A 16,151-nucleotide genomic window follows, 5' to 3' on the forward strand; every position below is an offset into this window, starting at 1 on the left:
AAGATTTCTAAGTACCTAATTATCTGCCTTTGGACATAAAATTTCAGTTACTGAGATTTAGATGCATGGAAAGTTTTAAGTCCTAAAAAAGAGAATCAGCATGAAGCAAACTACAGGAGAACTTGACTTCCAACCATGTGATTAAAATTAGGGATGAGAACACCAGATCTAGATAGAATTGATAGTATTAGCCAGGTTAACTGGGTCAGAACCAGAGAGTAGGCTCCCAGCAGTGACCCAGTGATACAGAGAAGGGCCAACTCAGGGAGTTTCCTGGGGTGGGGATGGTCCTAATACCTTCCAGTGGTTAGAATTGGCCCGAAAATGTACAGAACCTGTCCGTCAAGTAAGAAGCATTAGATCCCATTAGCATATCCATCTTGGCCTCTGCTGGAAAAGTAGGAAGCAGGAAAAAAGTCAGAGGTAGACCATAATTAGTTTTCATAAATATTGCTCATATAAACAGAACAGCTCTGATTTAGATAAAATTGACCACAACTCATTTTCATTTCGGTGCTGAGATCTTCACGATAAGATCATGTGCCATATTTTGATTTTTACTGCATATTATTAGGAAATCCATGAAACGGAAGGGACATTGAGGCCTCTTTTTAACTGCTTGCCTCAAATAAATGATCTTACCTCAGAGTTTAATAGATATGTACACAAGGAAACTGTATCTATCATTCCACAATTTCCATATTATCAAATTATATGTCTGTACACTGTTCACTGTGTTTGTAAACCATAATAAGTGTTATAAGATACTGTATTTGGCTTTTGGCAGACTTTTTTATTTTTGGCTGTAGCATCTGCTCAGGATGTCAGAGTACAAATTTAGAAAGATGTATATATAGCCAGCATGTCATCTTTTCACCAACAGATTTGCTTTAAATTTCTCACGCAAAGCTATTTTACTGGAGGATCTTTCCATAAAAAATAAATAAAAGGTATGTGACTGATCTTTCTAAAAGACTTGGCATTTCAACAAAATACAAAGCTCAGTTAAGTAAGGACTGTAGTACCAATAGTCATATTACATAAAGCTTTGCATGTTATGAAAATTTAGTGTATTCTCAATAAATTACTCTCTTTGCTTTATAATAACATATTTTCATGTGTTGAGAAAGTTATGCTATTATATTTTAAGTTCTTTAACTTATAAGTTGTTAAAAGATTTATCACTAAGTCCTGATTTTAGTTTACATAATTCATAGCTACTTTTATACACATTACTAATGTAAAACCTTGATTTATTGCATCAGATGTATGAATCACCGGATCTAATTCTAGAGAAGCTTTTTGTGTTTTTATTGAACTGAGCAAATTTAATGTATTTGACAATTGTTGCTTGAATATTTCTGATTAATGATACCCTTAGAGTTGAGGCTGTTTATGCGATTTCATTTGAGATTTCTTATAAGTAGTATTCCACATATTATTATAAGTATATAGATTACTCCTGGTGATTTTTAAATCCACTCTTTTAAAATAAGAAGGTTTTCAAAGAAAAATAAATAATTAAATGTTGAGTTGAGTAACCACATTTGTCCAGTTGAAAAGAGTCTCTTCTCTATTCTCTACTTTTTATCCAAAGAGCCACTATTACCTCTCTTAGGTCCTCTTCTCCTATACCTCTTCCTTCTCTCAGTTCTTTATTTTTCCCTCTTGTATTCCTGGCCATTAGGTCTAAATTCAAAAACAATCACTCCTCTTTACTCCCAGAAGTGAGTGGAAACTATAGAGAGAGTGTATAGAAAAGACTTCCCTTAGCAGGATTGAGTCTTTTCCTTTCTGACTCAGCCAGAAGCCCAGGTGCAGTGTCCAGAGCAAAAGAAAACCAAACACTTTTTAAGAATTGCCAAGTAGAACAAGGAAATAGGTTTGTAGGGTTTTGGTTTTGCTTTGGGAAGGAGTATTATTATTATCAGCCATTTGCAGATAATAATCCTTTCTACGTGTGTGTGTGTGTGTGTGTGTATGTGTGTGTGTGCTTAAAGTGAAAAACACATCATTTTAGGGAAATCCTTCTAGATGTGTCCTAACTTTTAAGCTTTTTCTCTTAAATTGCTAAGAATAAGATATTTGGAGAAGATTAGTTCTTTCAGATCAATTAAAGTCAACATATTAAAAGCCACAGTCCAGGGTGTGAAAACTTCAGACAAAGTAGTTGAAGATAACACATTTTGTAAATAACTTTCTAGCATATATTTCTATAGCCTTCCCCCAACACCTTACTGACCCCATTCAAAGGACATCTTGTTTTCTGATAGGAATCCAGCCGTAACCACATTGTCAATTGAGCTTTGTAAATATCTCTAACTAAGTTTTATTGACTCATGAACTTATTAAAAACATACTCTTATTTTTCAGGATGTCAAACTTGGCACAATTTGACTCTGATTTTTACCAATCTAATTTTACTATTGATAACCAGGAGCACAGTGGTGATGACTCTAATGCCTATGGAAATCTTTATGGATCTAGAAAGTAAGTACTTAATACTTAATATTGTTCTTTTTCTTTTTTTTTTTTTTGACAGTCTCACTCTGTCACCCAATGAGTTAATTTATATAATTTCAGAACAGTTCCTAACATATAGTAAAAACTCAATATATTGTAGTTATTTTGAAATTTGAAGAGTCTGACCCTTCTTGCCCTCTAACCTAGACCCACAAAAAAATATCCAAGAAACCAACTAATAAACAAAATATCTACAGTATACTTAAGTGACTTTAGGTAACAAAGTGTCAATTGCTTTTGTAAGTCTGGAGTCAGTGGTACAATCTTGGTTCACTGCCATCTCTGCCTCCTGGGTTCAAGCGATTCTTGTGCCTCAGCATCCCATGTAGCTAGGATTATAGGTGTGTGCCACCTATAATATAAAGTGCTTGGATTATAGGGGTGAGCCACCGTAGTAGGCTGTATTGTTCTTATTTTAAGAAGTCTTAATATTATGACTGGGATTTCTAGAGAGGGAGGTTTCCTTGGGAAAAACCTGTGTTTGCCTCAACATGTCTCAGTAAATTGCCCAAGAAGAAATGTCAGGAAAGGGCAGAGAAATTAATCAATTTCTCCATGAATCCCCTTTATCACCTCAGCCTAAGCCAAGTGAATGGCTTGTCTCCTCTTTTCAAACTATCACTTAACAGGGAGCTGGGATACAGGCACTGGGCAAACAGAAAGCATTTTTTCCTTTTGCCTAATATTTTCCAGGACACTTCTTGTGAAACTGATTTCATTTAATTTAATAAACATTTATTGAGATTCTGCTTGTGTTTCAGAAATTAAGGGCACTGCACATCCAAATATAATGATGAAATTCATATTTTTTTCTCTTGTGCAATTTAATATTTTTATGTTGAAGAATTGGGTGATTAAATATGCAATTAAAGTATGAAAAATACCATGATGGAATCAAGGTAAACATGTCAAAATATGATAGCTATTTGAGGTAAAAATTCAACTTGAGTTGAAAATGAAACAAAATGATTAAGAATTTGATAGTGGCAAAATATGGCATTTAGAGTAAGAAGAATTTGGTTCAAATTCTGGCTGTGGCATTTTTTGTCTGTGATATTGGGATGACTTAACTTCTCTGACTGTCTTAATCTGAAAAATAAGGATATTAATAATACCTGCTTAATGGAATTGTTATTAAAAATTGTGATAATGTGTAGGAAAGTGTGTATTAAAGTAAAACCACTATATAAATATTATTTATTCATATAAATATGACTTACAAAAGCAATTGACACTTTGTTACCTAAAGTCACTTAAGTATACTGTATTTTGTTAAATAGTTGATTTCTTGGAAATTTTTTGGGTCTAGGTTAGAGGGCAAGAAGAGTCAGGCTGTTCAACTTTCATAATAACCACAATATATTGAGTTTTTATTATATGTTAGGAACAGTTCTGAAATTATATAAATTAACTCATTGGATCCTCAATTATATACAGTAACTCATTGGAGCACCATATGAGTTAGGCACTACAGGTTGAACAAATCCAAACCCAAATCCAAAATCAAAAACCTGAAATGTCCCCAAATCCAAAACTTTTTGAACACTGACATGTACTCAAAGGAAATGCTCAGTGGAGCATTTCAGATTTTTAATTTTCAGATTACGGATTCTCAACCAGTATGTATTCTGTAAATATTCAAAAATCCATAAAAATCTGAAATCTAAATCAGTCTAGTCCCAAGCATTTCAGATAAAGGATACTCAACTTGCGCTATCACCCCCATTTTGCACGAGAAGACAGACACACAGAGAAATTAAGAGACTTTCTCAAGGTTATACATCTAGTAAGAAATGGAGTTAGGATTTTAGCTCAAGGTTGTTTGATTAGGGCTATAACTAGTGTGAGCATATGACTTATTATAAAATAAAGACTTTTTAAAGTGTAAAATTAGTGCTATTATAATAATGTTGGGATAATAGGAATAAACTGTACCATAAATTAGGATGTGTGGTATATTTCAAATGTATTAATTTTTGAAGCTTTGTTACACACACACAAACCTTGAAAGCTCCAGATAGAAAGATGAAAAGACAGAATACATATAACAGACAGTGGGGAGTCTTCTGTTCCCACTCTGCCCAGAAAAAAAATTGACTCTCTTTTTACTAACTGATCACTCCTACAGGTATAAGCAAATAGATGCTGCTTTCAAGATAGGGAAAGGTATTGAGATATAATTTTTCTTAGGCTGGAAAAGTTGAATATCTGGAATTGTATCTAATTCACACTCCTATGCTATCCTGTGTAGCACTAGTCAGGCTGCCTTTTATGATTTACACTTTGGAAGGTGAAAAAAAACAGGGAAATGTTTGAGGCACAGGGAGTAGTTTGAGCACTAAGGTACACAAAGGTGGTCACTCTAAATTTGCAATCCGCAATGAAGGCTATCTACTAGGCTTTTTAAGCTCTATTCTGTTTTGTAGAAAGGAACTAGTTGCCTTAAACCTTCTGTTTCTTTTCTCTACTCTCTTTTCCAGATAAGATTAGCATTTGGGTAGCATTGATATTTTCAGATTAAATTAAACTAAAATGTACAATGAGAGAGAAAAATCTTTCTCCCTAAGCAAGGACTCATGGACCACAGCTTTATCCACCCACCCCACACACTCTAATTTTCTTTTTCCATTTGACTAAACATCTCCTAGAAATCAAAATGACAAAGAAATAGAAATTAATGTAGCCAGATGAGGAAAGCTCATAATTTTACGGTACCAGGTTGATGGCCTACCCTGCTTCAGATGCTTAGCATTTAAATCCGAGTCCTGATTTGGATGCAGCAACATTTAAATTCCTATTCACACTGTACATCTCAGGAATCAGGAAAGGGCATAGTAGCTGTGGTAGTTTTATGAGGTACATAAAACATGGAGTCAGGTCAGTGATTTACTATGTACATCAAAGAAAATCCAGAGATTTGATCTTTTATGCATACCATGAATAGTTCAATTAAAATATACCCCAAATCAGAACAGATGATGATCATTCTGGCAAAAGATGTAGCAACCTAGAGAATAGCTATAATCAGTCATTCAGCTTCTGTTTCTCTGTCTCTGTCTTTGCCTCTCTCTTTCACTCTCTCTCTCTTCCTTACCCTGTTCACAGTATATGAGAGCTTGTTTTAAAAGTCTGTTTGGCTCAATAGTGTACTGATCTGAAAGCTGGGTGACTGTGCTTACTAAGACAGTGAAGATATTTATGTTTAAAAACAAGTTTTCTTATTTTAGAATAAACAGTAGAATCGTTATCTTTTTAAAAACATAATTATTCTGTCATTCAGATAGGGATAATTTCCAACCATCTATAACTAGTTACTGAGGCTATATTTTTCCACCTTTTGAAATGTGAAATCTATTCATATCATTTGGAAAAAAGAAATAGATATTGTTGCAGAAGGGTGTAAACAACTGGAAAAATCCCTTTGAGTGGTTTAGTAGGACTTTAACAGATAAATACTGAATCATCATCTTTTCTGAATCCTCAGACCTGATCTTCTAGTATTTCAAACACTGTTAAGGCATCACTGTGCACCCAGCTGGACCAACCAGAGTCTAGGAATGTTGCGGAAGCCAACTCTCCCAGCTACCACTGCCTGACTCATGCTACCACCAAATTCATCCTATATGATAAGGTCTTACCAAGGGCACTTAAATTGCCTAAGTTTACAGGCTTCATTGGAAATTCACATAGATAAGTTACACAAACATGGTTTTGAATCAGCTATGTTTAACTACTTAATTCAGTGTTACCTCTGGAATTAATAAACACCAAAAAGTTGTGAGCTGTTCTTGTTAAACATTTTCCCTGACTCCACCAACATCTCTGCTTTTAGAAAACTATCTGATATCTAATTGTATCCAGTATAGAATTTGGAAAATATAGAAACATATGAATAAAATATTAAAATCACTTCAAATCTTGTCTCCAAGACATGACTATTATTAACAATTTGGTGTACTTCCTTGCTGCCTTTATTCTATTTTCCTATGAATGTGTATATTTTATATATATATATATATATATATATTTTATATATATATATATTATATGAACTTTATATATATATTTTATATATATATATACATTTAAAAATAAAATGCTATTTTTCAATGAATGTATATGTATTTATGAGTACTTATACATGAAATTTGCTGATTGTTCTAAAGGAGCCCTACAGTCACTTCTCTGTAGTTTGAAGTGATTTTTTAAAGGAAGAGGAGGTGTTTACTAACAAAGCTAAAGTTTAAATTCAACAAGCCAGAGTTCAATGTTTCTTTTGATCTAATTCAGTTAACATTTATTTTATCTGTAATAATGTGCTGAATTTGAAATTATCACAATTTCAGTATTTATCTTTCAATAGAACTAAAGGTGTAATACAGGAGAAGAGTTACATTTTCTTGGCATATTCTGCAAAAGACTTATTGTGAGTGAGGTACAAATATATAACTTTAACATCTTAAATATTGAGCATATTAATCTGACTCATTACATTACCTCTAATAGGTTAATCATCAAGGACTATAAGCTTAATAGAGCAAATAGTGAAGTGTCCAGATCCATTATCTCAGAGACTTTTTTCATGAAAGGATATTGTAGGCTTGAAAGATGTCTCTAAGAATATATGAAAACTCATTGATGTAGCCATCCAGAGTTAGTGCCACTAAGTAAAAAAAGGAGAATACCAGAAGACATAGGGGACCAAATGTAAATTCATAATATGTGCTTAAAATTAAGGTTGTTCATAGACATTTTTGGCAAAGAAAACCCTAAAACATAAGAATTGGGTTATTTACTATATCAGGCCATTGCCACACTGCTATAAAGAAATTCTTGAGACTGGGTTAAAGCAAAGAGGTTTAATTGACTCATAGTCCCACAGGTTGTAGAGGAAGCATGGTCACAGCTGCTTCTGGGGAGGCCTCAGGGAGCTTTTACTTATGGCAGAGGGCAAAGCAGAAGCAGGAGTCTCACATGGCAGACGCAGGACCAACAGAGAGCGAGGAGGTGCTGCACATCTTTAAACAACCAGATATGATAACTTTATTACGAGAACAGCACTGGGAGATGGTGCTAAACCATCTATGAGAAACCACCTCCATGATCCAATCACCTCCCACTAGGCCCCACCTCCAGCTGGGAATTTCATTTCAACATGAGATTTGGGTAGGGACACAGATCCAGACCATATCCTTCTACCACTGGACCCTCCCAAATCTCTGTCCTACATGTCAAAGTTCAAATTAACCCTTCCCAACAGTACCCCAAAGTCTTAACTCACTCCAGCATTAACTCAAAAGTCAAAGTCCAAAGTCTCACCTGAAGGCTAGTCCCTTCTGCCTATGATCCTATAAAATCAAAAACAAATTAGTAACTTCCAAGATATAATGGAGGTGTAGGCATTCTAAAAGGGATAAATTGGCCAGAAAAAAACTAAATGCCCCATGCAAGTTTAAAACCTAGCAGTGCAGTCATTAATCTTAAAGCAAATTTGTCCAGCCCACAGCCCACAGGCTGTGTGCAGCCCATGGTGGCTTTAATGTGGCCCAACACAAATTCATAAACTTTCTTAAAACATTATGAGATACTTTTGCAGATTTTTTTTTTTATCTCATCTGCTATCGTTAGTGTTAGTATATTTTATGTGTGGCCCAACACAATTCTTCTTTTTCCAGTGTGGCCCAGAGAAGCCAAAAGATTGGACACCCCTGTCTTAAAGCTTCAAAATAATTTCATTTGACTTCATGTCCCACATCCGGGTAAGAATGATGCAAGAGGTGGGCTCCCAAGGTCTTGAGCAGCTCCACCCTGTGGCTTTGCAGGGTGCAGCCCCTGTGGCTGCTCTCAAGTACTGGTGATGAATGCCTGAGACTTTTCTAGATGCAGGTTGCAAGCTTCTTGGGGATCTGCCATTCTGGGGTCTGGATAATGATGGCCCTCTTCTCACAGCTGCACTGTGAGGGACTCTGTGTGGAGACTCTGTGTGGGGGTTTCAGCCCCTCCTTTTCATTCCACACTTTCCTAGTAGAGGTGTTCCATGAGGGCTCCACCTCTGCAGCAGGCTTCTGCCTGGACATCCAGGCTTTTCCATAAATATTCTGGAATCTAGGTGGAGGCTTCCAAGCCTCAACTCTTGCACTCTGTGCACCTGCAGGCTTTACACTATGTGGAAGCCACCAAGACTTACGGCTTGCATCCTCTGAAGCAGTGAGCTATAACTGGGCTCATTTTGCCCCAAGGCTGGAGCTAGAGACGCCAGAATGCAGGGAGCAATGTCCTGAGGCTATGAAGGGAAGTGGGGTCCTGGGCCTGGCCTACAAAACCATTCTTCCCTCCTAGGCCTCCGAGCCTGTGATGGGAGGGACTGACACAAAGGTCACTTAAAGGCCTTTGAGTCCTTTTCCTGTTTTCTTGGCTAATAGTACATGGCTCCTTTTTTTCACTTATGCAATTTTTTGCAGACTGCTTGAATTCTTCCCTTAAAAATGTGCTTTTGTTTTCTACCATTTGGCCATTCTGCAAATCTTCCTAACTTTTACACTCTGCTTCATTTTTAAACATAATTTCAAAGTTTCAGATCATTTCTTTGCTCATACATATAAACATAGGTTGTTAGAAGCAGCCAGGTCACATCTTGAATGCTTTACTGCTTAGAAATTTCTTCCACTAGATGCCCTAAACCATCATTCTCACGTTTACAGTTTCACACATCCCTAGAGAAGGAGCACAGTGCTCCCAGGCTCTTTGCTAAACTATAGCAAAAGTGACTTTTACTCCAGTTCCCACTAAGTTTCTCATCTCCCTCTGAGATCTCAGTCTAGACTTCATTGTCCATATCACTGTCAGCATTTTGGTCATAACAATTTAACGATTCTTTAGAAAATTCCAAATTTTTCGTCATCTTCCTGTCTTCTTCTGAGCCCTCCACAGTCTTCCAACATCTACCTGTTACCCAGTTCCAAGGCCACTTCCATATTTTCAGGTATCTTTAAAGCAAAGCCCCCACTCCTCAGTACCAATTTCTTGTATTAGGCCATTCTTGCACTACTATAAAGGAATACCTGAGACTGGATAATTATATAAAGAAAAGAGGTTTAATTGACTCATGGTTCCACAGGCTGAACAGGAAGCATGGCAACAGCTGCTCCTGGGGAGACCACAGGGAGCTTTTACTCATGGTGGAAGGCAAAGAAGCAGGTATCTTACATGGCAGGAGCAGGATCAAGAGAGAGGTGGAAAGTGCTACACACTTTAAAAAAATCAGATTCATGAGAACTCTATCACAAGAACAGCCCTAGGGGGATGGTGGTAAACCATTCATGAGAAATTGCCCTCATAATTCAATCACCTCCCACTAGGCCCCACCTCCAGCACTGGGGATTACATGAGATTTGGGTGGGGACATAGATCCAAACCATATCATTTACAGATTTTTGGGTCATACTTTGGACTAATAATGTGATTCTTTTGGTATTGGTTGTACTATTTTTATTGAGATGCAACGTTTAATATTACAGTGATGGTATACAAAGATATAAGATATAGAAAAGCATAATTTAAATTTAGATAGTTATCAAAGGTGAGCATGGTAATTTTATAAATTTTGTGTTTTCCTTTATGCAACAAATTTTAAATTTTTACTTTCTTAAATATGTGGTAGAGGAATTTTAATATTATACCCCCATTACAATAAGGACATTAGAAGCCAAGCTCCTGAGAACCTTTATCTGTAAAATTTTGTTTCTCTTTGAAGAGGATGAGTCAAAGTTACTACCTGAAATAGTCCACCCGTTCATAAAGGTTGCTTTGCAGCTAATAACTGTGAAAGTTATGTTTACTCAAGCCTGATTAGTAACACCTGATATAAGTTATGGTGAGGCCAGACAAGTACGGCAGCGACATAGTTTTACTTAGACATTGGTCCATTTAGACATCTTTATGTGTCCCTTTCATTTTTCTGGAAAGGCTTACATTAAAAAAATAGGTATTGGGGGATTTTTATCAAGAAAAAAGCCATTCAGATTCCTATTCTAATTTGTTTCTACCAGTATTTTTGATGGTGTGCCTATTTTACTCGAAAATACATTAGGAATATTACACATGGCTAACTGAAAAATAATAGCAGGTAATCACCATACATTCTGGCAGGTTCAAATAGTATTACACCAGGCTCTTGCTCTTAATGAGTATAGATTTGAGTTAGTAAATGATTAAGTGTGTATTCCCCCCTCTATATATGTGGCTTTCTTTTCCTAAATAAGTTATTCTCTTCGTCAGGCTAACTCACATAAAGGAGGTCGAATATGTTATTCTTAGATTTCATATTAAGATTAATATTCGAAGGAAAGTACTAAAGGCCATTTTGTAAATATTTTATCATAAAGAAATCACAAGGAGTTACCAAGTTCAGAACCTTGGACTGTATATTTAGTTTATTCCAAAGGCTTTTGTGAAAGAAACTTAAAACATGTTACTGGACAGCTCTATGTTTCTTTCCATTCTTTAAGGTAAAAACAATTTAAAATGAATAAAAGTAAACAGCAAAAACATGTCAAAGAGGTATTTTGGTTTGGCAAAATTAAATTGTGCATTTTAAAAGAGGGACTCTTTTTTTGTTCAAGATGGCTGACTTGAAGCATTTCAAGCATGCTTTATCCACTTAGAAGCAGCAAAACAGTGTGTGGGCAATCACGCTTCTAATATATTATCCAAGGCAGAACACTGGAATTCAACAGGAAAGTGACAGAAAACACCAAAAGCTAGGAAGGGTAAGGAAAATAGGCAGCGTACATGGCCAAGACCAGCCAAGAACCAGGAATGACTCCCCAGTACAGGAGAGGGTGAGTGAGAATCTTTACGCAGTCCACTCTTCTGCTGGGGAATTGCACAATCCAGGCTATGGGAGAGCACCTTGACCCTCTCAAGCCCTAAGTCTAACTTAGAAAGCAAACAGGAAACTGTAAGAAGGAACTGCTTTAGAGAGGGAGCATGCCTTGGGTTCCATGCTGTTTCTGAAACCCAGGCAGCTATAGCAAGACACCATTCTAGATCTTAGCCCTTAACAGACTGTGTGAAGTTCTGAGAATTCAGTCCTAGGCATTAGGGAAACTTGGGCTGCTCTTTGCAGAACTGGGGTGTGAACTAGGGGCTGGCCCTAACAACCAAGACTAAGAAGCTAGTGTGGCATGGGCTGCAGCCACCAGTGCGGGAAGCAGGTACTGCTCCTACTTAAGCAGGATGAGAGTTGCCATGAAGCCTTAGTGTTGAGCTAAGTGGGGACTCCTATGGGCCATGAGCATGAACTGAGGGGCATGGGGTCTAACCGAACAGTTGGGATGGCTATGACACCTGAGACAGGGGAGTGAACCCTGTCCGGACTGGGGGCTGTAAGAAGGAAGCAAGTCTCTTACTGGCCAAGGCTATGGCCACTGGGACTGGTCCCACCCTTCTCGTGGCAGGACCTCAGTGCAGTGGTGACTACAGTTTACCCAAGAATTCTACCTGAGGCCTGAGGACTGTTTCTCCCCCACCTGTCATGGCTGGTGCACACACTCATGACTGGGGAGCCTGAGTGTAAGCTTGCCCAGTCTAGCTCCATCAGGCTTTGGCCCTCAACCAATAATAAGTGACAAAATTGAATCAGCCATAAAAAGTCTCTCAACAAAGAAAAGGCCTGGACCAGATGAATTCACAGCTGAATTCTACCAAATGTACAAAAAAAGAACTAATACTAATCCTCCAGAAACGGTTCCCAAAAATTCAGGTGGAGGGAATTTTCTCTAAGTCATTCTACAAGGCCAGTAACACCTGATACCAAAACCAGACAAGGACACAACAACAACAAAAACTCGACCAATAGTTCTGATGAACATAGATGCAAATATCCTCAACAAAATACTAGCAAATCAAATGCAACAGCACATCAAAAAAAAAAAAATATGTCATGATTTAGTAGGTTTTATACAAGGGATGAAAGGATGATTTAATACATGTAAAGCAATAAATGTGATAAATCACATAAACAGAGCCCAGGACAAAAACCATATGATTATCTCAAGGGAAAATTCAACATCCTTTCATAATAAAATCCCCCAACAAACTAGGAATATAAGGAATGTACCTCAAAATAATAAACTCTATTTAGGACACACCCACAGATAACATCATGCTGAATGTGAAAAGTTGAAAGCATTTTCTCTAAGAACTGAAACAAGACAAAATGCTCACTCTCACCATTCCTGTTCAACATAGTAATGGAAATCCTATCTAGAGAAATCAGGCAAGAGAGACAAAAAGCCATCCAAATTGGAAATTGGATGATATGATCTTATTTCTAGAAAAACCTAAAGAATTCACCAAAACCTTTTAGAGTTAATAAATGAATTCAGTAAAGCTGTAGAAATCAACATACAAAATCAGTAGCATTTCTATACAGCAATAACTGTCTAGCTGGGAAAGAAATCAAGAAGGCAATTTCGTTTACAATAATTACAAACAAAATTTAGGAATACATTTATTAGCCAAGGAGGTGAAAGATAACTACAAGGAAAATGACAAAACACTGATGAAAAAATATTGTGCATGACACAAACAAATGGAAAAACATCTCATGCTCATGGATTGAAAGAATTAATATTGTTTAAATGACCATACTGCCCAAAGCAATCTATAGATTCAATGCAATCACTATCAAAATACCAGCATCTTTTTTTAACAGAATTAGAAAAAAACTATCCTAAAATTCATACAGAACGAGAAAGAAAGCCCAAATAGCCAAAGCAATTCTGAGAAAAATGAACAAACCTAGAGGCATCTCATTACCTGACTTGAAATTATATTACAAGGCTATAGTAACCAGAACACCATGGTATACTGCTATAAAAATAGACATATACATCAATGGAAAATAATAGAAAGCACATAAATAAGGTCACATATCTACAGCTAACTAATCGTTGACAATGCTGACAACAACATAAGTTGGAAAAAAGACACCCTTTTCAATAAATGGTGCTGGGACAATTGGATTGCCATTTGCAGAAGAATTAAACTGGACCTCTATCTCCCACCATATACAAAAATAAACTCAAGATGGATTAAAGACTTAGACATAAAACTATAAAAATGCTTGAATAAAACATATGGAAAACTTTTGGACCTTAATCTAGGCAAAGAATTTATGACTAAGACCTCAAAAGCATAGGAAACAAAAACAAAAATAGACAAATGGGATTTAATTAAAAATTTCTGCACAGCAAAGGAAATAATCAACAGAGTGAACAGACAGCCAGTAGAATGGGAGAAAGTGCTTGGAAAATATTCATTTGACAGGGGACTAAAAACCAGACATATAAGGAACTGAACTCAACAGCCAAAAACCCTGAAACAATCCCATTAAAAAGTGGGCAAGGAGTAAGGTGGTATTGCATCATGGTTTTGATTTGCATTTCCCTGATGATTAGTGATGTTGAGCATTTTTTCCTATGTTTGTTGGTCATTTGGATATCTTCTTTTGAGAATTGTGTGTATGTCCTTAGCCCACTTTTTGATGGACTGTTTTGCCCTCACCTGTCATGGCTGGTGCATGCACTCATGACTAGCGGGCCTGAGTGCAAGCTTGCCTAGTCCAGCTCCATCTGGCTTTGGCCCCCAGCCAATAATGAGTGGCAAGATTGAATCAGCAATAAAAATAGCCAACAAATGGCCTAGCCAACAAATGGCCAAAAACAAACAACAACAACAACAACAACAACAACAAAAAACCCTGAAACTCAACAGCCAAACATCCCTGACACAATCCCATTAAAAAGTGGGCAAGGAGTAAGGTGGTATTGCATCATGGTTTTGATTTGCATTTCCCTGATTATTAGTGACTTTGAGTATTTTTTCATATGTTTGTTGGTCATTTATATATCTTCCTTTGAGAATTGTCTGTTTATGTCCTTAGCCTACTTTTTGATGGGATAGTTTGCTTTTTTTTTTCTTGCTAATTTGTTTGAGTTCCTTGTAGATTCTGTATATTAGTCAGTTTGGAATACTATTCAGCCGTAAAAAGAAATGAATTAATGGCATTTTCAGCAACCTATATGGAAGTGGAGAGTATTATTCAAAATGAAGTAACTCAGGAATGGAAAACCAAACATTGTTTGTTCTCTCTATAAGTAGGAGCTAAGCTATGAGAATGCAAAGACATAAGAATAATACAGTGGGCTTTGGGGACTCGTGGGAAAGGGTAGGAGGGGTGTGAGGAATCAAAGACTACAAATTGGGTTTAATTTATACTACTCAGGTGATGGGTGCACCAAAATTTCACAGATCACCATTAAATAACTTATTCATGTAACCGAACACCACCTATTTCCCCAAAACCTATGGAAATACAAAATTTTAAAAAAAGAAAAAAGTAGGCAAGAATATGAATAGACATTTTTCAAAAGAAGACATACAAGTGGCCAACAATTATATGAAACAATGTTCAACATCACTAATCATCAGCGAAATGAAAATTAAAACAACAGTGAGATATCATCTTCCCCCAGTCAGAATGGCTCTTATTAAAATGACAAAAAGTAACAGATGTTGATGGGGATGTAGAGAAAAGGGAACTCTTATACACTGTTGATGGGAATGTAAATTATTAGCCTCTATGGAAAACAGTATGAAGATATCTCAAAGAACTAAAAATAGAATGACTATTTTATCAAGCAATCCCACTACTGGGTATATATCCAAAGGAAAAGAAGTCAATATATCAAAAAGGTACCTGCACTCATATGTTTATTGAAGCACTATTCACAATAGCAAAGACATGAAATTAACCTAGTATCCACCAGTGGATGAATTAATAAAGAAAATGTGGTATATATACAATGGAATACCATTCAGCCATGAAAAGAATAAAATCATGTCATTTACAACAATATACATGGAAATGGAAGTCACTATCTTAAGTGAAATAAGCCAGGCACAGAAAATCAAATATCACGTGTTCTTACTCATAAAGGTGCTAAAAATATGTACACATGGAGGTAGAGAGTAGAATCATTGGCAGTTGATACGTGGAAGGGTGAAGTTGTAGGAGAGGAGTGATGAGAAATTAGTTAATGCCTATAATGAATGTTATTTGGGTTATGGATACCCTAAAAGCTCTAACTTGACTACTACACAATCTATGCATGTAACAAAACTTTATATGTACCCCATAAATTTGTACAAATAAAGAGACACTAAAGCCAACTAGATAATACATTTAGCTAGGAACTCAGAGACAATTCTGTTGGTAATGACTGTCTGGGAATGGCCAGAATGAAGTATATTTCCTTATGCACAATGATTAATATATGTATTTATTTTTCCTATCAGTTGACTATACTATTAAAATTATAATTTTTCCTTGCTGCTTCCACATATTTGGAGGGGCTTCATTGCTGGAGAGTGTCCCTGAAGATAAGTAAAAAAGCAGCAGTGTGTGATGAGCAGATCACTGCTCAGAAAGCTTCACGCCAGAGGCCAGCACCTGCAATGTTATTTTGTATTACTGGACAAGTCATTTAGTCTCAATGAAGTTCTGTGTCTTTTTCTGTAAAATGGGATTAGAAATACAGCTTTTACCTTACAGAGTTTTCATT

The 16,151-nt window shown here is 36.3% G+C and overlaps 1 protein-coding gene across 1 annotated transcript in view; it reads left to right on the plus strand.

Annotated features, from left to right (window-relative positions):
* The first annotated feature begins 324 nt into the window (after positions 1–324).
* YIPF7 (Yip1 domain family member 7) overlaps positions 325–16,151 on the plus strand; it is a 29,352-nt gene continuing 13,525 nt past the window's right edge. Inside the window, 4 exon segments of the mRNA XM_023224560.1 lie at positions 325–346; positions 788–910; positions 913–946; positions 2,371–2,490. Of these exon segments, the coding sequence (XP_023080328.1) occupies positions 325–346; positions 788–910; positions 913–946; positions 2,371–2,490 (299 nt within the window).

Source organism: Piliocolobus tephrosceles, chromosome 3 (assembly GCF_002776525.5).
Source record: "Piliocolobus tephrosceles isolate RC106 chromosome 3, ASM277652v3, whole genome shotgun sequence".
Lineage (NCBI taxonomy): Eukaryota > Metazoa > Chordata > Mammalia > Primates > Cercopithecidae > Piliocolobus > Piliocolobus tephrosceles.